The 26231-nt window shown below is 42.2% G+C and overlaps 1 protein-coding gene across 3 annotated transcripts in view; it reads right to left on the minus strand.

Moving 5' to 3' along the window:
- Positions 1 to 26231, minus strand: part of CNTLN (centlein) — a 424230-nt gene that overhangs the window by 49565 nt on the left and 348434 nt on the right. For all 3 annotated transcript variants that reach the window (XM_040360158.1, XM_040360150.1, XM_040360168.1), the window contains 4 exons: positions 25814 to 25911; positions 16706 to 16832; positions 12620 to 12757; positions 10189 to 10374 (listed from right to left, as the gene is read on the minus strand). In XM_040360158.1, coding sequence (XP_040216092.1) covers positions 10189 to 10374; positions 12620 to 12757; positions 16706 to 16832; positions 25814 to 25911 — 549 coding nt within the window. The remainder of the gene's footprint in view (positions 1 to 10188; positions 10375 to 12619; positions 12758 to 16705; positions 16833 to 25813; positions 25912 to 26231) is intronic.

Genomic DNA, 26231 nt, shown 5'->3' on the forward strand with positions numbered 1-26231 from the left:
TGGATCAGCTTTAGGAGCTCTGCTACAAGGTGATATTTTAACAAATGGAACAGCGTGCAGATATATGTATTAAGCAGCTTTCTTCTTAGGCTAGAACCTTTGCATCTACTGTATATATGTTGACCCTGTGACAGGGTCACTTTAAGTTTTTATTCTACACATATACAGCACCAATTTACAACAATAAATAAGTTCAGTTTCTTCACAGGGCAGCAGTTTGTGCAGACATTAAAGTGGATGTAAACCCGATTTTTTTTATGTCACAATGTAGAGTTTAAGATTTCCTATCATCTGTGCCCAGTCTTGCCACAAACAGTTAATCCAGCTCTGAGCAATCCTCTTTTCTTTTTTCAGTGAGATAAATGGACAAACTTTTGTCCGTTCTTCCCCCTTGCTGTGAATGACAGGTTATTTACATATCTCATGCACTAGCCTGAGACAGGCATTATTTTTTTAATTCCCACCCCACTCCTTTTCTGAAGTCATGTGGTTACTTTTCTGGATTTTGACTGGATGTTAGTGATCATAGCAGAATTTACTGTAAGGGGAGTGTAGAGGTGGGCGGGGAGTCTACTGACATCACGACTCCACCCACGAGCTCCAGACAACAGACCCACCCACAGAATCTGCAGTTTTTCATTTCTTATAACAGACAGAGGGGAGACATTTGACAGGCAAGGATACATGCAGGAGGCATGTGCGGTATATCCTTGTAGATCAGCGCTATGGCAGTAGTAGTAGAAAGGATACGAGTGGGTTTACATCCACTTTAACTATGGTGGTGGCTGCACACTGGCTGCATTTAGGACCTGGTTTAAGGTCTGTTTCTTGAGCCATTTTTTCATGGCAAAGGCATACTGAAAATCAGTCAAAGACTGAGAGACAGAGACCTTGGAGAATAAAATGTTAATAGTTGCAATGTTTTAAGTCACATAATATCAAACACGTTTTCAGTAAAAAAAAAAACAAAAAAAAAACACACACAGTAATTTAACGCACACAAAGCAATATATTATCCAAGTACTTTGGTAAAATATAAAAGATGAGGTTGCAATGAGTATACCAAACATATAAAGCTTTAACACAGCTTGTGCCCATGAAAAAGCTACAAACTTCAGCACCTAAAATTATCCATATGAGAAGCCTTAAAAGTCTTTACAGCTTTTCAGTTTAGAGTCAACTATGAATGATGGTCTTATAATTATTTCTCTCACATCAACATTTGTGGCGATATGTAAAATATAGCAAATCCTTTTTTTTTTTTTTTTTTTTTTTAATATGTATATACGCAGGTGCACATCTGCATGAGTTTATGTTCTTGAGTCCTTGGGTGGGTTTTCTTTTTTTATTTATTATGTTTTTTACACTTAACCTTGCCCCCAATGTGAAAGAATACTGTAATGACCGCTTCTCTTTACTGAGACATTGGGGGTCTAATATGCTTCCCCTAGCCTCCTGTGAATTTAATGGAGCACAGATTGTGCTCCATTTGTTTCTTTTCCAGACAGAAAGGGACCTATGTTTTCTGAAATTCCTCCGCTCCATCTGCCAAAACCCACCATGTCACTGCCAGGTCTGTAGGTGGGACAGTGGAACCCAGGATACATGGCAAAGTCAGTCAGGTGAGGGGGGCGGTACGTTTGGCATGCTGTGGAAGTGTTTAATTGGCTGTAAATCTACTGAAATCACTTCCACCTGAAAGCCTATTGCCAGCTTCAACAAATTTAAGCACAAGTCCTGACTGCTATAGCAACCCGGGACTGTGTTTAAAATCCAGTTCTACCAGTCACCATTTATACAAGGCGCTGGTCGATAAGCTGTTTTGCCGCAGATAAAAGCTTGTTTATGTTTTGCTCAAATTCAAGCTTCCAGGCACAGCAGTCAGCTGCATTTGTACAGTGCGATTAGCTGCGGTTGCGTTGAGCCGCGGCACGATATTGAACGGGGATCCCTGCCAATACCAAGCACTTTGTCTGGTATGAATATTGAGGGGGAATTCCACACCAAATTTCAAATAAATACCCTCGCATGGGTTCCCCCTCCAAGAGCATACCAGGCCCTTGGGTCTGCTATGGATTTTAAGGGGAACCTCCGTACGCCGAAAAAAACGATGTGAGGGTCCCCCTAAAATCCATACAAGACCCGTATCCGAGCATGCAGCTCGGCCGGTCACGAAAGGGGGTGGGGACGAGCGAGCGGCCCCCCTTCCTCAACCGTGCCAGGCCGAATGCCCTCAACACAGGGAGGTAGGTGCTTTGGGGCAGGGCGTGCCCTGCGGCCCCCCACCCCAAAGCATCATGTCCCCATGTTGATGAGGACAGGGCCTCTTCCCGACAACCCTGGCTGTTGATTGTCGGGGTTTGCGGGTGGGGAGTTTATCGGAATCCGGGAGCCCCCTTTAATAAGGGGCCCCCCAGATCCTGGCCCCCACCCTAGGTGAATGAGTATGGGGGGGTTCCGGTCATCACCGCCGTCTGGTTCTCTTCCGCCAGGGGGGGGGGGCACTTTCTTCTTTAGCTCTTTTACGAGTGCCCCCCGGCCTTCTTTGACGTCTTCTGCTGGGGGGGGGGGGTCCCGGCATTTTCTTCTTTAGCTCTGTCGCCTTCTGCCTTCTTCGATGTTGACACGTCGCTTTCTGCCGCTGTAATGCTGTGTGCGCGGCTCGCACCGATTTATATAAGCCTCTTATGACATCACAGTCCCATCATGCTCCACGTGGCGACGACATAAAAGGGCCGATATCACCCAGTGACCCCGCCCCCTTATAGTGTCACCACCCAGAGCATGATGGGACTGTGACATCATAAGAGGCCTATATAAATCGGTGCGGGCCACACACACGCCATTACAGCGGAAGGAGGCGACAGAAGCCCGGGGGCCCCCCGCTCGTAAAAGAGCTAAAGAAGAGAGCGGGGGGGCCCCCGGCGGAAGAGAACCAGACGGCGGTGAAGACCGGGACCCCCCCCCGGCAGAAGACGTCTCAGAAGCCCGGGGGGGGGGGGGCGCTCGTAAAAGAGGTAAAGAAGAAAGCGCCCCCCCCCCGGCGGAAGAGAACCAGACAGCGGTAAAGATTGGGACCCCCCTGGCAGAAGACGTCGAAGGAGCCCGAGGGCCCCCGCTCGTAAAAGAGCTTAAAAGAAGAAAGTGGGGGCCCTGGCAGAACGCCCCCGGAGCCGACTAATAAATTACTTTAAAAACCCTGTGTAGTGTGTTTTTTTTACATTTTTTTCCCGCCAGGTGATTCCGCCATACATAAAGTGGGCTCCCGGATTCCGATAAGCTCCCCCCCGCAGACCCCGAAACCAACGGCCAGGGTTGTCGGGAGGAGGCCCTGTCCTCATCAACATGGGGACAGGGTGCTTTGGGGCGGGGGGGCCACAGGGGCCAAAGCACCTACCTCTCCATGTTGAGGGCATGCGGCCTGGCACGGTTGAGGAGGGGAGGTGCTCGCTCGTCCCCACCCCCTTTCCTGACCCGCCAGGCTGCGTGCTCGGATACGGGTCTGGTATGCATTTTGGGGGGACCCCGACGACGTTTTTTCGGCGAACGGGGGTTCCCCTTAAAGTCCATAGCAGACCCAAGGGCCTGGTATGCTCTTGGAGGGGGAACCCATGTCAGTTTTTTATTTAAAATTTGTCGTGGAGTTCTCCCTCAAGATTCATACCAAATGCAGCTGACACGGTTACCTGCGGTTATGTGCCGATAGCTGCGGGACATCGCAGATGGACGCATTCAGTACTATTTTTTCTATCCGCACAAAACCGTGGGTAACAAAACTGCAGGTAACCGTAGTGTGTGAAGGGTGTCATAGGAAAGCAGTGTGTACTTCTAGCTGTGGTAAAATCCGCAGTTAAATGCACCATTCTATCCGTCTGTGTGAAAGGGGCCTTAGATGCTTCAAAACCACTCTTGGCAATGTTTAAAAAAATAAAAAATTATAATAATTTCATGACAACAGCACACAAAACACACAAGAAAATCAGTTGGCAGTGTATGGCTTCATGTACATGGGACGGTTTTACAACTGCTCCTTAATGATTTAACCTGCCAAATAGTAACCCATGTTTAAAACGTCCTGTTTTCTGCGTTTACGTGCCGCATTTTGCTGCGTTTGCATTTAGAAGCGTTTCAAAAAATAAAAACTTTTTTTTATTTTTATAAATGGCCAAAAATGAAAAACGCGTATAAACGAAATGCTGCTAAACGTGGGTTACCGCGTTTAGAAGCGTTTGGCGCCTAAACTCATTTTTTTGCCTTAAAGTTATCTAAGCAGCAACAGTACTGCCTTCAAAATAGTCCAATCATGGTCTCCAACAAATATAATTTCCTTCTGTTCAATAATATTTTGGCCGTTTGAAAAAACATCGACCAGCTAAGTACAGATGTATTTTGAATAATTGGGAATAAGGGTGTCCAAGGAAGCACAAAAAAATAGGATTTTATACTCACCACAAAATCCTTTTCTCTGAGTTCATGGACGGACACAGCCTTAATCTTGACAAAGTGGGTATTAGCCTTCCTTTAGGAGTGACAAGGCAGAAAGTGTTAACAACTTCAAAGCTGAACAGCCCCGCCCAGAGGGCGGTCCTACTGGCTATATCCCCTCAGCCTGCACCAAGCAGCTCAGTTTGTAACAAGCAGTACAAATTTAAAAAAAGAGGGGTGGGTGCTGTGTCTGTCCATGAACTCAGAGAAAAGGATTTTACGGTGAGTATAAAATCCTATTTTCTCTTTCGTTCATGGACGGACACAGCCTTAATCTTGACAAAGTAGGACGTCCCAAAGCAGTGTTAAAATGAGGGGTGGGAATAGCATACAATTAAACTTCACCCCAAAACAAAACAGAGCTTTGTTGTAACTCTTAACAGCCGCCTGCAAAACTTTGCGGCCGAAGAAGCATCCGAAGATGCACTCACATCCGCTTTACACACCTGGGAAACAGACGCTTGATGTCAGAAAGCCCAAGAGGCACCTATTGCCCTGGTTGAATGCATCGTGACAGGGAGGTGCCCGACCCTTTATGGCGTAAGCCTGATCACGTTCTGTCGGATCCAACTTGAAATGGTGGCCGGTGAGACCGCTGGGCCCTTCTTGGGCCAGCCACCGAAACAAACAGTGTTACTGCTCCGTTGCAGTTGAGTTCAGACTCAGACAAGTATACTCTCGGAGCTCGGACAACGTCCAAGGAATGCCACGTCGTCTTAGGATTCAACGAATGAGGACACAAGGATGGCAGTACAATGTCTTCCTTGAGATGGAAGGTCGAAATGACCTTAGGAAGAAAAGAAGGCTGCGGACGCAGAACCACCTTATCCTTGTGGAAGATCAGATAGGGAGCCTTTCATGACAAGGCTGCCAGCTCAGAACCCATCTTGATTGACATAACAACCACCAAAAGGACCACTTTCTGAAAAAGTGTCAACAAGGGAACTTCCCTAATGTTCTCAAATGGTGGTTTCTAGGCACCTAGAGGCCATGCTGTTAAGGCCATTGACTGTAAAGCAGGATGACGTATGGGACCTTGTGACAGCAGGTACTCTCGTAGCGGTAGACGCCAAGGGACGTCTGCTATTCAAAAATCCCCACGGAGGTAGTGGAGGACGGACCGCATGCCAAACCCCCTGTACAAACGTTCTCACTAGAGAGTGAGCTGCCAGGGGTCATTGAAAAAGGACAGCCAGGACAGAAATCTGCCCCCTAATTGTACTTAAAGCAAATTTTTGGTCCGCCCCACGCTGGGGCGGACCAGCGTGGGAACTCTGGGAACCAAATAAGCACACGGATGTCACCTCATTTCCTCACGAATGGATATGTAGGTCTTCCAAGCCCGATGGTAAATCTTCCTGGAGGACGATTTCCGAGCACCCCTCATGGTAGAGATCACAGAGTCTGACAGGCCCCGGTCTTTTAGCACCTGGCTCTCAAAAGCCCTGCCGTTAAGCCAGTGACTGTAAAACAGAATGGCATATGGGACCGCAGGTCCTTTCCTAGTGGTAGAGGCCAAGGGACGTCTGCTACTAGACACACTATGTCGGCGTACCACGGACGCCATGGCCAATCCGGAGCAATTAGGATAATTTGAATCCCCTTTGTCTCCACTCTGCGAAGCAGATGAGGAAGGAGCTTTGGAGGAGGGAAGGCATAGGTTAGCCGGTACTAACTCCACAGTGCTACCAACACATCTGCCCACGGGTCTCTTGACCTGGCCACAAACCTCAATCCCTTCTGATTGAGTTGAGACGCCAGGAGATCTACGTCTGGCGTACCCCATCTTGAGCAAAGGAGCTGAAACACATCCGGGTGTAGAGATCATGCTTCTTGCTCCAGCATCTGGCGACTCAGGTAGTCCGCCTGCTAGTTTTCTACGCCCGGAATGTATATGGCCGGCACGTTCCTTTCTGCCCACCTTAGGATGTGAGCGACCTCTGACGCTGCAGATGAGCTTCTTGTTCCTCCTTGATGGTCAGCATATGCCACTGCCGTGGCGTGATCCTGACTGGATGCCCCTGTAGCCTCTGAGATGTGGAGAGGCACAGCCTGATCGCTCGAAGTTCCAGGACATTGATCGGCAATCGGGAATCCTCCGGAGACCAGCGACCATGGGTCGACTGAACCTCCAGACTCCCCCCCCCCCCCAACCGGTAAGGTCGGCATCCATCGTGATGACTATCCAGTGAAAAGGAAGGAACGATTTCCCGGACAGAAGTGCCGGTGAGGTCAGCCACCAAACAAGGGAGGTCCTGACCAGGTGGCTCACCCGGATTTGATAATCCAGGGATGATGGGTGCTTGTCCCATCTGGACAGAATTTCCTTCTGTAGCACTCGCGTGTGAGATTGCGCATATGGTACCGCCTCGAAGGAGGCCACCATGAGGCCCAGTACTCGCATGCAAAAGCAGAGTGACGATCATTTCTGGGATGTCAACTGCCGCACCACAGCGGAAAAAAAAAAAAACTTTTCCTCTGAGGAGTCCAGAATCAACCACAGATATACTAGGTGTTGAGTCGGTACCATTACGGACTTCTGAATGTTCAGTACCCAACCAAAGTGTCGGAGGGTTTGACAGGTTATAGACTAATTTCTAATTCTGAGACTGAAGCGGCCCTCAGAAGCAGGTCATCCAAGTAGCCCATGATAGCGATGCCAGGCCAAAGGGGAGAGCCACAAAATGATAGTGGTCTTCCCCGACCGCAAATTGCATATATCTGGCTGTTTTTAAATGGTCTGATTGATGGTAAAATGGCCCACCTATCTGACACTAGAGGCCAAAAGCGAGTGGGCCACCAAAGCATGGCCGCCAGCATAGATGATTGTGGGATCTACAGCAAAATGGCCACCAAGCGGCAGCTAGAGGCCTACCCAGCGCGGCCACAGTAAACAACAATCGTTCACAGCGCCGCCGTATCTGGGAGCCTGGAGCAAATATGCGGAGGCTGCCGAGCGCCCGCTAGCAGAAAGCCACAGTGCAGCAGAGTAAATACAACAGTCAGTACACACAGCAGGAATCACCAAAAACATGGCCGCCGAGCATCCGTAGAGGCCAATACAATGCAGCCACAAGAACATGGCCGCCAGTGCAAGTAAAGCAATAAAGCATGGATCACAGCAAAAATGGCCGCCAACAGCATGGAGTAGGACACACAGGTAAGCAGAATCTCTTATGCAGCTTATACACCGATTTAGTGCGTGACTTATGGTTCCCCAGGTGAAGCTCCCCAGGGGAACCCCTGCCCCAGCAGCTAGCTCAGAGAGCCTAGGGAGGAGGGAAGGGAGGGGGGGGGAGAAGGGGGATAGAGCCCTTTACTCACCTCTCCAGGCATGCCCAGCTCTGTCTGCCGAAGCAGGGGATTACTACTTACCCTTCCTGAAAGTTGTGCTGGAAGCATCCTAGACAGGCCATCTCCTGCATGGTGACGGTGGTGACTGTCGGCCCAGCTGCTGCGACTTGGCCCTATAGACCGGTCATATGCGTGCCCTGGAGCGTATAGCTCACTGGCCACCCGTAGAGCAACGGGCCTGTCGTGGACGACTCAGTGCATAGCTATGGTCGGCACATGCTCGGCAGTTGCTCGAAAATCACAGGAAAAAAATAAAACCCCCCAAAAAAATCAAAAAATGAATTTGAAATAAAGCCTCCAGGCCTATGGGCTATGGGCCATATTCTCATAGAAGTTAGGATGAAGTATCTCAGGATACTCCATCGTATCTCCCTTTTTTGGCCCGTGTATCTATGCGACTGATTCTTAGAATCATTTTCGCATAGTTACACTTAAGATCCGCCATCTGTAAGTCACTTACACTGGCGGATCTTAAATGTAATGACGCCGGCCGCCGCTAGATGGCATTTACGTGAAGGACTCATTTGCGTATGCAAATGATCCTTCTACGCCGATTCCCGAACAAGTTTGCGTTGCGTAACCGTCGCCAACGTCGTTTGCGTAAGCGGAAACTTACTCCTGCTATATGAGGAGTAAGTTTCCGCAAGCCCCACGTAGGCCATGTTACGGATGGCGTCGGGTCCGCGTCGTGTTTTTTCGTCGGGTACGTCGTTTTACTAAGTCGTTCTTGAATACGACTTTACGTCAATGACGCACACGTCAGCGTCATTGACGTTTTCCGCCGAGAACTGGAGCATGCGCACTGGGCTTTTTGAAGCCCGGCGCATGCGCAGTTCATTAGAATCGGGGGCGCGCTTAATTTGAATACAAGCCGCCCCCTTGGAGATCCGCCAGGCTACGCCGGGGCATTTACACTCCGCCGTCCCAACTTACGGAGCAAGTGTTTGGGGAATACAACACTTGCTCCTGTAATTTGGGACAGCGGAGTGTAAGTGCCTTAAGCGCAGCCCGCGGATTTTTAGAGAGAATATGGGCCAGTGTCTTCTCCTTAACTAGGCAGACAAAACGGAGCTGCTTGGTACAGGCTGAGGGGATATAGCCAGTAGGACCACCCCCTGGGCAGGGCTGTTCAGCTTTGAAATTGTTAACACTTTCTGCCTACTCACTCCTAAAGGAAGGCCAATACCCACTTTGTCAAGATTAAGGCTGTGTCCGTCCATGAACGAAAGAGAAATACTCACGCCCCCTCAGCACACCCTTAGATCATTTGATTGGTTTTGTCTGTCAAACCAATTTGTCAACTGTCAATTCTGCAAACCTCCTCCCCAGGGACCAGAAAAGATGGCTGTATTTGGTGTTCATGGATCTCACTTGACATGGAAACCACTAAGGATACCGAGAGTCATGTTTCTGAGAGCCAGTGACTCTGACACATCAGTTTTAACTTACTCTGCAAGCCAATTGTACCCTGCATAGGACCAAAAACTGGACGCACTTTGTTATTTTTATCTTTAATTCTGTTTACTTTGATGTTGCTTACTGTCAGGTTTGTAATATTTGTTCTGTAGCGTTTTTTTTTTGCACTATTTTTGTTCTCTTTCATTAAGCGGACATCTAAAAACTGTTATGCTGAATTCTGTTATCAGCAAAAAAATTATGTTTTGTCTTTGAAGGGCTACTGTGGTTTAAAACTGTTACACTCCCCTCTAGGTGTGGCATTGAGTGTTACAGACACTACCTAAAGGAATGCAAAAGTGGCTGCTGTAATTGGTGTGTGTTTCTGTAAAAACACATGATGGAGGTTACTGTGTGTGTTTGAAGAGTTCAAGGAAAGGATGACCCCTGGGAGTCGCACATCTATGGTGTCCTGCTGCGATGAATGGAGTGGCAATCTCATCCTGAACTCTGACCAGGCCACGCCCCCAACGTGTTTCACGCCACACCCCCGAGAACTTAGTCATAGGGATGTGTTTAAAGAGTTCACTGTTCTGTTATAAACTGCTCCAGTGATGATCACTCTCAGTACTCTGGTGCAGAAAAATCTCTGCACAGAATGGGATCTGGGAGAGTAATTGACACAATTATTTTCTATAAATTATGAAGATACTGCCATTTAATGAAATCATGAGCTTCAGTTCCCGTCAATAGAACCACTGAGCTGGTGTATAAAACTCAGAACAAGAAATCTGGGAAAAACACATACAAAAATATATAATTAGCTTTTCCCAGTTCCAATGTATCTGACACAATTCTGAAATTGTTATGATTTCAAGTAAAAAAAAAAAAAAAAAAAAAGGAATGAAAAAAAAAAAAAGAAAAGCAAGCAATGCATTTCCCTAAAACTCATACCTTTATAAATGTTTCGAATTCTCCAATCTTTCTATTGTCATGTAACAATTTATTCTGCATCACCTCCATGGCTTGTTCACTCTGCATTGCTAAGTTGTGAAGTTGTTGTTTAGCAGCAACTTCCAGTTCAGATATGGCACGTTCAGCTTCAACCATTTTTCCTTCCAAGTCGCTGACTTTTACATTCTGTAACACACAAGTTTGTTTATGTCCTGTTTCTCTTTAAAATGCACTTCAATCTTATTTCAATAATGAAACCTAAAATTTATGAATTTCAAAATATTTTTCTATCTTTATATAACACAACAGAATGCTTTTTTAGCATGTCCTAAAAGTGATTTCATAAAAGTTTAATGAAGAACAGGGATTGAGATACGAAAAGTAAGCACCTCTGTGCAAAATAAACCTTAGTTCACGTAAATAACACTGTTATGGGACTGCGATTAGATTGAATCATCTGAAGCATTTTTTGCCAGCTGCTAGCTATGTGTAGAGGAGAAAAACTGGAGTATAAAGTGGCTAATAAAGTATTGAAAAAAATAAATCTAAATTGTTCGAGTATTTCTTTTGTGTAAGCTACAACATTTTCCTTGATCTACACAATGAAAGGTAGGGTATTTCCTCTATTTGTACATAAGCAATCTCTGAATTGGGACTTTTTTAAAGACAACCAAACATAAAAATATATTATAAACAAGTATGATTTATTGAACCACATGGGGCAATTAACATTTTTTTTGTATACAAAACAAGTGTCCAGTATTTTTTGATAACATACTGCATTCATCTTGCCATCAATTTTGACCAAATTTCCTGTGCCTTTGTAGCTCACACATCCCCAAAACATCAGCGATCTACCTACGTGTTTCACAGTAGGAATGGCGTAACATTCATGATAGGCCTTGTTGACTCCTCTCCAAATTAAGCATTTATGGTTGTGGCCAAAATGCAAAATTTTGGTCTCATCCTTCCAAATGACTTTGTGCCAGAAGGTTTGAGGCTTGTCTCTGCTGTTTGGCGTATTGTAAGCGCGATACTTTGTGCCATTTGCGTAGTAATGGCTTTCTTCTGGCAACTCGACCATGCAGCCCATCTTTTTTCAAGTGCATCTTGAAACAGACACATGTTTTCAGAGAGTCCTGTATTTCACCTGAAGTTATTTGTGGTTTTTTCTTTGCATCCCAAACAATTTTCCTGGCAGTTGTGGCTGAAATTTTAGTTGGTCTACCTGACCGTGGTTTGGTTTCAACAGAACCCCTTATTTTCCACTTCTTGATTAGAGTTTTAACACTGCTAATTGGCATTCTCAATTCCTTGGATATCTTTTTATATCCCTTTCCTGTTTTAAACAGTTCAACTACCTTTTCCCACAGATCCTTTGACAATTTTTTTGCTTTCCCTATGACTCACAATCCAGAAACGTCAGTGCAGCATTGGATGAAAGATGCATGGATCTGTCAGGAGTCCAGAAACTCATTGACCTTTTATGCACACACACTAATAACAAGCAAACAGATCACAAGTGAGAATGGCTACCCGTAATAGCCATTCAAACCCCTTTGTGTCAACGTGTGTGCATGTTATCAGGACAAAATCACCAGGGTATGTAAACATTTGATCAGGGTCATTTGTGTAGTTTCTGTTGTCATTATGATTTAAAAAGAGTAAACACATTTGATAATAAATGGCTTTAGCCAAACACTAACCATGAGTGAAAGAAAAGTTTTTGTGTTATCATTCATACTCTCTGAAAAATGGCCAAGAAATCAGAACTTCTGCCAGGGTATGTAAACTTATAAACACAACTGTATATGTTTGATATGATGCAATGCATACAGTATGTATACATATAAAGAGTGTTCAATTATAGTAGAATTCTCTGATTGTCATTGCTGTAGTACAATTAATTAGCTTATAAGTTGGGGTATCACCACTTCTTATTTCCATGTTTTGTATACAAAATTATTTTTAGTTGTCCAATGTGGGAATTTTTTACTTGTGTTTCAATAAATCATACTTTTTTATTAGATATTGCTATGTTTGGTAGCCTTTAAAAAAGTCCCAATTCAGAGATTGCTTATTTAGAACAAAACAGGGATGATGGCAACAATGATTCAGCCCTAGATTAAATAAATAGTGGTTATTTCCTCTATTTTGTCCATTTATTTTGCATGTATGTAGCTAATCTTTCGTTTGCAGTCCTTCTTTGCCATCGGTCCTCTCTCAAAGCAAGCAATACACGTTTCCCAAGTGCCTGCTAGAACAATACTTAGTTATGCAGTGACCAGTTGACCTCAGCAAGCAGCAAGTAAAGAATGTTGACTTTGCTGCCTTACAACAGGGCCATCATAAGCAGGCTCATCGCTGCATCTCATTGTATGAATGGTCCTCTTAAGCGAAGATAGTAAAATACATTAGGAAAGCTAAATACCTTTTTCTCTAGTTCTTCCTTTATTTTGTAGTATATTTGCTCATAATGTGACTTCTCTTTGGTGACTACATTTAATCTCTGTTTCAAGGAATCAAGTGTTGTCTTCTTGTGAGAACATTCCTCTGCCATTACTTTAACCTGCAGAAGAGCAAAATAAAAATAAGCATGGTTTGGAGAGCAAACATGTGGTGCCCATTATTTAGTATATGCACGCTGCTGCAAAACTATCATTATCATGCTATAGATTGCATATGGTACAGGACATGAGAAGTAGATATGCTGCCAGAACAGTATAGCTCACCCAAGGGAACGAGTGCGGCTGCATTGCACATGTGTATTAAAAAGAAACCGCTGGGATGTTTTGGTTTCAAAGGCTGTGCAGTGCCAGGCAGGATAGCACAGTGAGGATTGCTAGAACAGCGAGGAAGGTAAGTATTTTAATAAGGTAGGCTACTTAATTAACACCAGCTTAAAGCGAAGTTCCACCCAAAAATTGAATTTCGGCTTTTTAGAACCCTCCCCCCCTACGGTGTCACATTTGGCACCTTTCAGGGGAGGGGGGAGCAGATACCTGTCTAATACAGGTATTTACTGCCATTTCCGGGTATAGATATTCACGGAAATCTATGCCATGTCCGATGCTTTCTCCGTCGCCTCCCGCTGTCTTCTGGGAGTCACTCAGGGCCCAGAAGACAGCAGGAACCATTCAGATTGTGCAACGTGACTCACGCATGCGTAGTAGGGAACCAGGAAGTGAAGCCACAAGGCTTCACTTCCTGATTTCCTTACAGAAGATGGCGGCGGCAGCACCCGAGAGCCGAGGGACAGGTCGGCTTTGGGTGCCAACATCCCGCTGGTTGAAAAATGACCCAATTTCCCCATCCACATCACTGAGTTATTGTATTCTGACAGTGGGAAAATATCCCTGAAGCAAGAATAGTAACAATGTTTTCTGGCTACACAAAATGTTTAAACTGTGTGATTTCCACCAAGGAAGATGCAAGTACACACTCACAGGGGGTACAAACCCAGCTTTAGGAATAAATGAAGCAGTGGCGTGCAGCAGGTCCACCGCACCGGGTAAGACTTTATTTGTACAAAAGTTGTGCAGTGAACATTGACGCTCTCTGGAGAGGCGCTGAAGATACGTATTTTGCTATATGGATTACAGGGGGAGGGGGAAGTTGTAAGGAATTAAACCAGTATTAAACCCACAAAACAAACATTTTTTTTTTTCGTTAACTTTTTGTTATAGTATATGAGTATAGATCTAGGTTTATCCCAAGCATGTTTGAACCATTTACTGTTGACTGTCTCACTATCTGCTGGAAGTTTATTCCAAGCATCAACTACCCTTTCCCATTATGTGGAACTGTATGAAATGCCTTGCTGAAATCAAGATATGCCACAGCACCATCCTGGTCCAAAACATTGGTAATATACAGTATATACTCAAGTATAAGCCGAGGCACCTAATTTTACCACAAAAAACTGGGAACACGTATTGACTCGAGTATAAGCCTAGTGTGAGAATGCAGCAGCTACTGTAAGCGGAAAAGAGGGTCAACAATGCCCATTAGCATGCCTCACTGTGCCCAACCTCACTGTGCCCCCATTACCTCACTGTGCCCATTGCAGCATACCTGAAATTCTTGGCGTCCATTTTTTAAAACTCACGGCTTCATCCTGGTCCTGTCCCGATTCGCGATAGGCATTTGACACGGTGTTCAGTGTTCCGCCTATCACGGACGTTCTTTCTTCCTCGGACAAGAACGTCCGTGATAGGCAGAACACTGAATTTAAAAAAATGGACGCCCAAGGTACCTTGACTCGAGTATAAGCCGAGAGGGGTATTTTCAGCCCTAAAAAAAGGGCTGAAAAACTTGGCTTATACTCGAGTATATACGGTAATCACAATTTTTTATCAGATTAGTCTGACCTGATCGGCCTTCAGTAAAGGCATGCTGCTTTGGATCCAGCAAATTGTGTATTTTTAAAGTCATCAATGATCCTTCTTTTCAGGAGGGATTCCATTAACTTGACTACAACTAATGTTAAACTCACTGGCCTGAAATTGCCAGCTTATACCTTGCTACCCTTCTCACAGATAGGTACAAAATTAGCTGTCTGCCAGTGACGGGGAACATATCCTGTTAGAAGAGATTAATTAAAAAGATCTGTTAATGGTCCCACAGCTCTATCTCAAAGTTCTCTTAGAACTAAAGCTCTTACTGCAGTTACACAAGCAGTTACAACAACATTGTTCTTTTCTTTTGGGATAAGGGTTTTACATGCATAAATAAAAGCAGATTATAAGCACCCCTGTTAGTGGCAAAAGGTTTGTCTCAACACAATTAGCTACATTTGCTGGAGAGCTCGTTCTGTTGAAAACCAACAAACTTGCTGGCTGGATTACCAGGTGAAAGATAAAGGGAAAAAAGACTAAAAATGAAAACTAACGCAGCCATCATATCTAAAAATCGGTAAGCTGCAGTACAATATATGTTTGCTTTTGGGTTTAATACTGCTTTAACAGACTAAGCTGTCCAGACAAAGTAGCAGTTAGAAAATTAAGACAAACCATTTGACACTGACAGGGGGTACTTACAAACGTCTTTCCAAAAGAAAGTTTGCTGTAATGGCTTATAAAGTGTTAGCTTCAATTTGTTAGTCAAGTCTGTTTAAATCTGCTTGTACAATGCTTCCTTACCCTAGACTGACAATTCTGCTGTCCACGGGTGTCTGCTTTACTAATTCATTCTGAATGCAGACACCCTAAGGCAGCCCATACATTATTCTTTTTTTTTTTCTGTTTAACTAGTGGGGCTGAAAAAAAAAAAAAAAAAAAAAAAAAAGATCAAATTCCCCCATCCACACATTCAAGGTGGATAGGGAAATCTCTCCCACTGAGGCATTGTATTCTGACAGCAGGGTGAGCAAAAATAATACTCAATATTATCAACTGCTTCAGTCAGCTAGATAAAAAAAGTATATGCAAACCAGGATTCCTTGCTTATGATGCAAAGTTTGCTAGACGTGTATTAAGCCACGCACACATGATCGGTTTGTCCGATGAAAACAGACCAATGGACTGTTTTCATCGGACAAACCGATCGTGTGTGGCCCCATCGGTTTTATTTCCATCAGTGTAAAAAAATAGAACATGTTTTACATTTTTCCTATTGATAAAAAAACAATAGAAAAATCTGATTGTCTGTATGCAACTCCATCGGTCAAAAAAACATGCATGCTCGGAATCAAGTCGACGCATGCTTGGAAGCATTGAACTTCATTTTTTTCGGCTCGTCGTAGTGTTGTACGTCACCACATTTTGGCACAATCAGATTTTTTGACTGATGGTGTGTAGGGAAGACTAATGAAAGTGATTAGATTCCATCAGATATCTGATCGTGTGTACAGGGCTTTAGAGTATTAGGGTATACAACAGTGTTTAGAGCAGGAATCTTCAAACTACGGCCCTCCAGCTGTTGCGGAGCTACACGTCCCATGAAACATTGTAAAACTCTGACATTCACAGACATGAGTAGGCATGATGGGAATTGTAGTTCTAGAACAATTGGAGGGCCGTTAGTTTGAAGACCCATGGTTTAGAGAGTTAACTGAGAATATTAACTAAATAATACAAAATAGTAAGAGCTTTGTGCCACAATGTAAGCTATTGGCCACAAACTAGACATACGAGTTTAAGCTACCAATGAAGTAGCATAGGCGATAGTTAAGATAGTTATATTGCTTCCTGGATTTCTTCTTAAAATGTCTAACTATACGCAAAAGCCGAGTCAATTGGTTTGTCAGATATGTACATTATTGTTTGTGTGCTACCTATCCTGGAAATTATAGTATGCCAAGAAATGTAGCTATTTTATCTTTTACATGATCGTGCATAGAACAACAGTTTTCTGAACCTTATTATGTGTTATTTTGCTATCGAGTAAATGCCTGTCATGGGAAGATGTTAGCTGACCTCTGGGGTATTATTAAGCTGCACGTGCATTGCACTGTACTACATTCCAAGGTGATTTAGTGAATAATAGGCTTGGGGAATAAGTATACAGAGTACATTACCTTCCTTTCAAGATTTTCTAACATTTCTTTGCTGGGTCTTTGATTTTCCTGGTAGATTTTCAGACGGGTTTTCAGATCCTCTATCAAATGCCTTTTCATGTTGACATCCCTTTCCATCCGTGCCACCCTAGAGAGCGAAGGTCCATGTTACTACTATACAATTCAGATTTATACTCCTCTCAAAGAAACAGGTACTATGAGGTTTTCTATGCACTCAAAACGCGTCCAAAAGGAGACATCATGCTGAATCACATTATTCGAATAGTATGCGTTTCTAATAACCACTTACAATATTGCTGATCATCCATGAGCATCCAGATATGTTATTGTAAATTATTTGTAATTATTTATATACATATTAGCACGCAAATCCATTTTTGATCGTTTTTAGACTTCAAAATATAAATTTCTGCGAAAATATGTCAGATAAACAGCAGAAGAAACGTTAAATAAGTGCAAAAAGTTAAAGGGGTTGTAAAGGTTTGTTTTTTATTTTCTAAATAGGTTCCTTTAAGCTAGTGCATTGTTGGTTCGATTTCCCTTCTAAAAGTTTTTTTTTCTTTGTTTTCTTTGTCTGAATTTCTCACTTCCTGTTCCTCCTCAGTATGTCAAGCAGAAAAAATCCCAAATTTGCCCTTTCCAACTAAAGTTCTAATCTATGCTCTTATTAGGCCCAGAGGCCCAGATTCACAGCGGAGATACGACGGAGTATCTCAGATACTCCGTCGTATCTCTCAGAGTATCTATGCGACTGATTCATAGAACCAGTTACGCATAGATATCCCTAAGATCCGACAGGTGTAATTGTTTTACACTGTCGGATCTTAGGATGCAGTACCGCGGCCGCTGCTGGGGGGAGTTTGCGTCGTAAACCAGCGTCGGGTATGCAAATTAGGAGTTACGGCAACCCACAGCGGTTTTTCGCGTTCGCTACGTCGCTGCTAGTCTAGTTTCCCGTCGCAAAGTTAGTTGTCGTTTTGGGTGCCCCAACTTTACACAGCACACGTATGTGCTGTATAAAGTATGGCCGTCGTTCCCGCGTCGAAATTTAAAAATTCACGTCGTTTGCGTAAGACGTCCGGGAATACGGAAGTACGCTACACATGTCACAGTTCGAAAAAATGACGTCAGTTCGCGCAAAGCACGGCGGGAATTTCAGAACAGAGCATGCGCAGTAGGTCCGGCGCGGGAGCGTGCCTAATTTAAATGGCACACGCCCCTTTGAATTACGCGGGCTTACGCCGGAGGCCGCCGGCGTAGGTTTTCATTGCAAGTGCTTTGTGAATCAGGCACTTGCGATGAAAACTTGCGGCGGTGTAACGTATCTACGATACGTTACGCCGCCGCACTTCTACGTGAATCTAGCCCAGAGCATATAATCAGGACATTAAATTACTACAGCTTCCTGCAAATGTGTCTTTATATAGAATATCTATATGACATTGGAGATGTTATTTTTATGCCAGTTTTGTTGGTTATTTATGAATAACCGGTGTCTTGGGGTTACACAAAATTCTGCATGCAAGTAGTTTTTATTGTTGCCCCTTCTTAATATGGACACTAGTATGGGACAATTCAAATGCCCTGCAATTTTTAAAATTGGCCATGACCTCATCAATAGACGTTTTAAAAGCACTTCAATTATTTACTATGAAACACACACACACAAACCCAAAAACACACACACACACACACACACACACACACACACACACACACACACACACTGTTATTTTTAACATGGCAAAGTGAGCATTGAGTATGCATGTGTACTAAGCAATCTCATTAACAGATTCAAATCTACAAATCTGATTCGCAAATACACTGTATGATTTTTCCATAGCCTGTAGCATACATGTTGTTTAAGTCTGGGCCTGTGACTATACGCATGCATAGCAGTTTTTGAATAAATATACAATAAAGTGTTTGTCTTATATATCACTTTAGCTTAAAAGGTGATTAGAGTATTTATTTAAAAAATTATAGCATAAATTGCTACTTTTCTGATGCAGAGAAGACAAATGACAAAAAAAAAAAAAAAAAAAGAGTCGGGAAAAAAAGAACAGAAATTACTAGTGAACATGAACTTAGGGACACAAAACTTACAGCATTAAAACTGCTGCATTTTACACAGATTAGTAAACTATTTTCTATTGAAAGCCTATTATAATATATAAACAGGCCGATCACAGTAGAAGTGCATGGAGTAATAGCAAATTTGACAATAGGAAAAAGCCCAGGGCCAGATGGCTTTACGAATTTATATTATAAAAAAAATTCTGAAAACCTGGGTGCCCCAATATGTGATTACTTCAATTCGATTAACATTCTGAATCCACTTCCTCCAGAAGCACTATTGGCACACATTACAGTCCTCCCAAAACCAGGAAAAGATCCCCAACATTGTGCTAATTATAGACCAATTTCTCTGTTAAATTCTGATACGAAGTTATTATCAAAAATTGTGGCACTTAGACTACAGGATCATTTAGTGAAGCTAGTTCACCCTGATCAAACAGGCTTTATGAAGGGCCGTGAAGCTAGAGACAACACCATAAGAGCATTAAATGTCCTCCATTGGATGCAACACGGTCCGGACAAAGCCCCCAGAATAATATTATCTATGGATGCCGAAAAAGCTTTCGACAGGGTTAGCTGGATGTTTATGACTGAGGTTCTGAGGTGGATGAAAGTGGGAGAGCGTGTGATGTGGGTTGGGTGCTGGCGTTGTACGTGTCCCCGAGAGCAAGAGTAAAGGTGAATGGCACTTTGTCAGACTATTTCCAAATATACAATGGTACGAGACAAGGGTGTCCCTTGTCTCCCTTATTATTTGCAATGATATTGGAACCCTTTCTCTGCAAAATAAGAAGAAATAACGGAATACAGGGAACGTGTATTGGGCCGGATGAACATAAGGTCTCGGCATATGCCGATGACCTGTTGTTCTATCTATCCACACCACAGACTTCATTACCTGCCTTGATGGAAGAAGTATCTAGGTTTGGGACCCTATCCAATTTTAAAATTAATTTTGAGAAGTCTATATTATTTCCTAGCCATGTATCTTTAAGTATGGCAAACACTCTACAAGAAGCATATCGCTTCATATGGAATAAAAAATCACTAGTGTACTTAGGGACGCATATAACGCCTGACCCTAAACTTTTATACGACCTGAATTATGGTAACTTAATGGAAGGGGTAAGAGAGGATCTTCAGAAATGGAAGGGGCAGTTTTTAACGTGGTTTGGAAGGGTGAACGCAATAAAAATGAACATACTACCTAAAATAATTTATGTCTTACATACAGTGCCAATTCACCTCCCACAGAGTTTTTTTAAGGGCATACGGAAGGCTTTTGTATCCTTTGTATGGAACGATAAACGCCCCAGATTAGCCTATAAAATTTTGTGTAGAGAAAAGTCAGAGGGCGGAGTGGGGCTGCCAGATGTAATATCATATTATAGAGCAATGGCACTAGTACGTATACTAAATTGGAATCACGATCAATCAACTAAAACATGGGTAAAATTAGAGCAAACAATGGCAGGAAGGAACCTAGCAGGAGCTCCTTGGATACCGAAGACAGAAAGAGGGCTCTCAAAATGGATGTCACCATTAACTAATAATACACTAAGGATATGGGATAAAATAAATCAATCAGAAGATTATGCCCCTGGGATATCCCCCTTGGCTCCCCTAGAGGGATTCCCGTGGTTCCCCCCAGGCGAGGAAGTAGGATCAATGAAGGCCTGGGGGAGGGATACCACATGCGGCAAATTTGCCCCATGTGGAACCCTGACCCCCTTACCTGAATTGAGACAGAGCTTGGGAACAGCCGCAATGGTGGAGTGGAGGTATCATCAATTAGGGTGCTTCTTTCAAAAATGGAAGACCAGGATAAGGCCTCTTAATTCGCTTACTATATTTGAAACCAGATGTGTAAAGATTGGGAGGGCCAAATGCTTACTGTCTCAAATGAAATGAAAAGTTTAGAGTAATATGGTCAGAATGGGAAAAATGCTTGCTAGAGATTGAATAATTTAAGGAGCTGTACGAAAAAGGTAATAGGATAGCCTGTGGGGGGGGGGGGGGGGGGTGGAGAATAACTTGTTTGTCTTTTTTTTTTTTTTTTCGTATTTATTTATTTATTTATGTTTAGCTCTCAATATGAAATCCCGTGCGACACTGCGCCTAACCCCCACCTGCACAGGTTTAAGAGAGGGTGGGCACAGAGGGTGGGATTGGGATATACTACATAATAAGGGGTCCTTTTTTTTTTGTTTGTTATTATATACATTTACTTATTTTCTTTCGGGGTTGGTGTGTGGAATAGGGAAGGGAGAAAGGGTGAGATAAAAAAGCGGGGGGGGGGGGGGGGGATTAAGTCATTAGTGGCTTTATGGCCTGACAGAGGCCTCAGATTTCAAACACTTGGTAAAAATGTTTTTAGGGGAGGGGGTAATAAGGAATAATGAGCGATAAGCTATAGAATGGCTTTTTAGAAGCCTCATATCTAAGGGATCACTTTTTTTATTTATTTATTTTATTTTCTGTTTGGTGTTTGGAGGGGGGGAGAGAGCCACAGGGAATACGTGAGGGTGGGGGGGGGGGATAATTTTTCTCCCCTTTTTTTTTTTCTCTCTTTATTTCCCCCGGGGGGGGGGGGGGTATGGGATACAGATAAGGATGTTTATTGTACAAGGGTGTGATATAATGTAATATATTGTTAAATGGAAATGTTGAAAAACTAATAAAAAAAATTTGATAATAAAAAAAATAATAATATATAAAACATACCAGGAATTGTCACATACAATCTGTCACCATCATTTCTACATGATTCAACTCTCCCTTCAATCATAATTATAACCATTCTGGGATTTACAGCAGTTTTTATTGACTGAGCAAGAGACTTCCACCTAAAGAGGCACCATTAAGTTTAGCTGTCATGGAATTAAGTAAATCAACTAAAGTGTGGGATTATTAATTGCAGAACATTTAAAGTGTATCCAAATCCAAAAACAAATATTTAATTTGTAATTTGCCAGTTCTAATCCTTCTTCTCATCTCCATAACATAGCGACAAGGGGGGTTATTTACGAAAGGCAAATCCACTTTTCACTACAAGTGCACTTGAAATTGCACTGAAAGGGCACTTGGATATTGAAATTGCTGTAAATCTGATAGGTAGATCTGAAATGAGGGGAAGCTCTGCTGATTTGATCATCCAATCATGTCCCCCTCAGATCTACAGCGACTGCACTTCCTTTGGACTTGTAGTGCAAAGTGGATTTGACTTTCCTAAATAACCCCCAAGGTGTTCTGTATTTTACACAGGAAGAACAAGGAACAATGAATAATAGGGGGCAGAGGCAGAAAGCACAGAAAGTGATCTGCTTACTAGATTTCTGTCAGGATCAAGAGGAGATGTTGGCACTGTTTAAAGAGATATAACACAATGCTTTCATCTGTAACTTTAATAGTGCAAAGTTGTCCAAATAAGATAAATTAATTGTTGGGCCTAACATGTACTTTAAAGCGTTTTTTGTTTTTTACCTGAATCCATTCTCTGTATTAAGGTTAAAAAACTTGTAATAGTAGTACACCCCCCTGCACCCCCTAAACATACTCCAGAGTCTGATCTGGATCCAGTGCAATGCACGTCTGCTCTTCTCTCCTCTACCTGCTCTCACAGGCTTGGCTAGGAGCAGCAGGAACTGTTGGCTCCTGCTGCTGTCACTGCAAACCTGTGAGCAGAGAACAGGGCGTGGGGCGGAGCTGAGCTTTATGTCTGAATAGAAGCACACAGCCCAGTTTGTAAGTGAGCACACATAGAAAGTGCTGATCACATGCATCCTCACAAGAAAAAAAAAAAACAATACAATACACACCAAACTGAGCATGTGCAGCCTGACTCCATAGACTCTGTTATCAAGAATCTATTAGGGGACAGTGGAAGGAGGGGATGATCAGAGAAAACAGGATCAAGCACCCTTTTCACACAATGCAGAGTATAAGAAGCATACAAGTATTACTGCATATACAGACTGATTTTACTAGATTGTAAGCTCTAATGAGAAAATTGTTATTAATATTGTATTGTATTAAATTGTATTGTAACTTTACTGTCTTCCCTTGTGTTGTAAAGCGCGGCACAAACTGTTGGTGCTATATAAATCCTGTATAATAATACTGTTGCGGGTTTAGTAACACTTTAATATAGGACATAGGGGCTGGCAGGAGGCACTTCTTCTTTTCCACAGTCTTTACTGCTGCAGCTAGTAACCAATATTAGAATAATAAAATCTTACCATGTCCAATAAAAGTCAAACTTTGCCTCACCTTTACCACCTCCAAAGCCTTTTGATTAGTTAACGAGGCCCCCACATTGCAATAAAGAACTAGTAGTGAGCCTTGAATCCAAAAGAGGTATGAGCCAAGAACGACTGTTACAGGAAAAGTCTTGATTTACATTTATTTTCCAGTGTCTAGATCTATAAATCTAGGAATAGGACAGGCTCCTTTCATTAAATTAGATCTGTATTTATGCATCTTTGCCCATCATATGCTCCGTTTAAAAATTGGTTTAATGCAGGACAGGTAGATGGCACTAAGGCTACTTTCCCACAGAGGCATTTTAGCGCTAGAAATAGCACCTCTAAAGCACCTGAAAAACACCTTTCATGCCTCCCCTGTGTGAAAGCCCAAGTGCTTGCGAGACGTTAGAAAAAGTCCTGCAAACTGCATCTTTGGGGCGGTTTGGGAACGTTGTATACAGCGCTCCTTAAATGCCCCTGCCCACTAAAATGAATAGGCAATGCTGCCGAAGCATCTGCAAATTGTTTCGACAGCGTCGCAACATGGGCGCTTTAAACCTTTTTTGGGCGCTAGCGGGGGTTAAAAGCACCCCACTAGCAGCCAAAAAGTGCTGCTAAAACTACGCAAAAGCACTGCTAAAAGGACAGTTAAGCTCCGCTAAAACTAGCGGCGCATTACCGCCGACGCCGGACGCTTTCAGTGTGAAAGTAGTCTAAAAGAAGCTGGGTATAAAGCAGAACATTATTATTTTAATAAGGATTTAAATAGTACTTACAGTTTGCACACTGCTTTTTAATAATGATAGCAGAAGCTGCAAGAGTAATTTGCACAGATTTTTTGCTTTTATATAGGTTAGGAGCCAAGGGTCTATCCAGTCTCTTATGTACAAACATGATTTAAAGATATTATGTATTTTTTTTTTTTTTTATTGTTCCACATTAATGCAAATTGTTAATCAGAATGATACATTTAAGTTTATTAATACCAGAATGAGTGATTGATATTTGGAAGCAACACAACTAATACAACATCCTAGGAAGTGTAATCATCTTTATGGAATGTGTATGCATTATCTAGGTCTATTCTTGACTGTTTATCAAGTCATATTTTGGAGCAGAGCTAGGAAAAAATTTATTATACTAAAATTTTCATTAACACATGTCTTATAAAATCATAGAAAAGCAATAGAACAATAAATTAGAAATCAAATATGATAATCCAAAAAAATTTAAATAAAATCAACAAAAAACATAATATAAAAAACATGAATATTTAGATATTTATTATATATATATATATATATATATATATATATATATATATATATATATATATATATATATATACATTGATCAGCCATAACTTTATGACAGCCCACCTAATATTGAGTAGGTCCCTCTTTCACCACCAAAACAGCTTAGTCAGTTGAGCCATGGACACCACTAGACCTCTAAAAAGGTATACTGTGGTATCTGGCACCAAGCCGTCGGTAGCAGGTCCTATAAGCCCTATAAGTTGCGATATTTATTATATATAAGAGATATTTCTATAGAAAGCAACAACTGTGGGCACTTATGCAGCATGTAAGCCTACAGATACCTGTGACTGGAATGCTTCCTAAAGCAGAACTAACAGCTATATAAGCACATAAACACTATTTGACATCTATAGAGTCATTGCCAGTCTTATACGCTCACATAAATCTTAATTGCTAAGCCAAACTACATCATTTAAAAAAACATTGAGAATGTCATGTCTGCGTTTCCAAGCATGGTAACTGACACAAAATAAGTAAACCTATTCTGATAAAAGAAGTCAAGCTATTCAATGATTATCGCACAATAAACACTGTCCGAAAAGGTATAAAAAAAAAAAAAACACACACTGCCGTGCTGAAGAAAATCACTTTACTTCTTCGTCAGTCATGCAGAAATGAAATGTGAGTAAAGCAATAACAAACTATTAAATTAAAAGAAAGATGAGCTTTATATTCAACATTTTTGGGCATTTCTTCGGATGACCTCACCCAGAATTAACTTGGCCATATTCATAAACCAGGACAAGAAAATGAATTTAGTAATATATAATTAGGATAATGGAAATCATGAAACCATATATAAAACAAAATAGAAATTTCTTGCAGGATGGCTGTAAAAGCAATTAGCATTTAAGTCCCGTAACAGGAAGAAATAAAAAAAAAAGGTGAAAGCTATAATTTGTAAACTATTACAGTGCTCTTGAATTCTTCTTTTTAAAAAAGACTCCAATCAATTCAAGTCTAAACAAACAAAACTGTCCTTTTGCACTTGTTATACATATAAGCTTTGGTGCTTAATCCAGTTTAAGCAGCTAAACCTTGACATGTCTCTCAGCCCCCAGGCAAAGAATTACAGTATCTGAAAGATTCCTCTGCACTTCGCTCCGATTTGAATTTAAATCAAGGGTGATTAAGTCCACTCTGGGGTCTCAATCTAACTTTGGTTACTCCATCAAATCATTTATGAGTTCACACAATTTGTGACCTTCAGCTGCACTTCCCAGCTTTCTTGTGAAAGCAGAAAATCCATCTGTGATATTAAACTTAAAACAGAGAAACGAAAAACAAATGTAGAGAATTAGCACCTCCAACTCTCCGCCTCCCCTGACCCAAAAATATGTAGGCATGACATTCTGTGAGAACATAAAAAAAAAAAAAAAAAAATTGAGAAATCAATGGTAGCCACAAGGTGGCGACAAACACAATGGATGATTGCACAGTAACTAGAAAAATAAATGAAACACTACCTTTCCTGTAGTTCCCGTATCCGTTCTTCCTTTTCCAGGACTTCATTTTTCATGGCTTTAATTGTTGTAGACTGTTTTGCCATTTCAACAGTCATATTCTAAATTGAGGATAAGGAAAAATTAACTATACAGTTCTGGAAGTCAGTTTAATCTATCTGTGAGGTCCTCAAAGTATAACATGCTGCCTGCCTTCCAGTACAAGAGGGTTTAAATATACAATCACTTCATAAAGCATTACTACACACACACACACACGGAAAAAAGGGATACAATTACAAACAATAACAAACCCGTACATATTGAGCTTCAGTTTGAGCCAAAGGCAGAAAAAACATGCTTCCAGTTAGAATCTAAGGATGCAGTCTTAATAATAATTTGCCCCATTATACAGTCTGGCAATACTTGTTTTAAACTGTTG

Source organism: Rana temporaria, chromosome 1 (genome assembly GCF_905171775.1).
Source record: "Rana temporaria chromosome 1, aRanTem1.1, whole genome shotgun sequence".
Classification (NCBI taxonomy): Eukaryota; Metazoa; Chordata; class Amphibia; order Anura; family Ranidae; genus Rana; species Rana temporaria.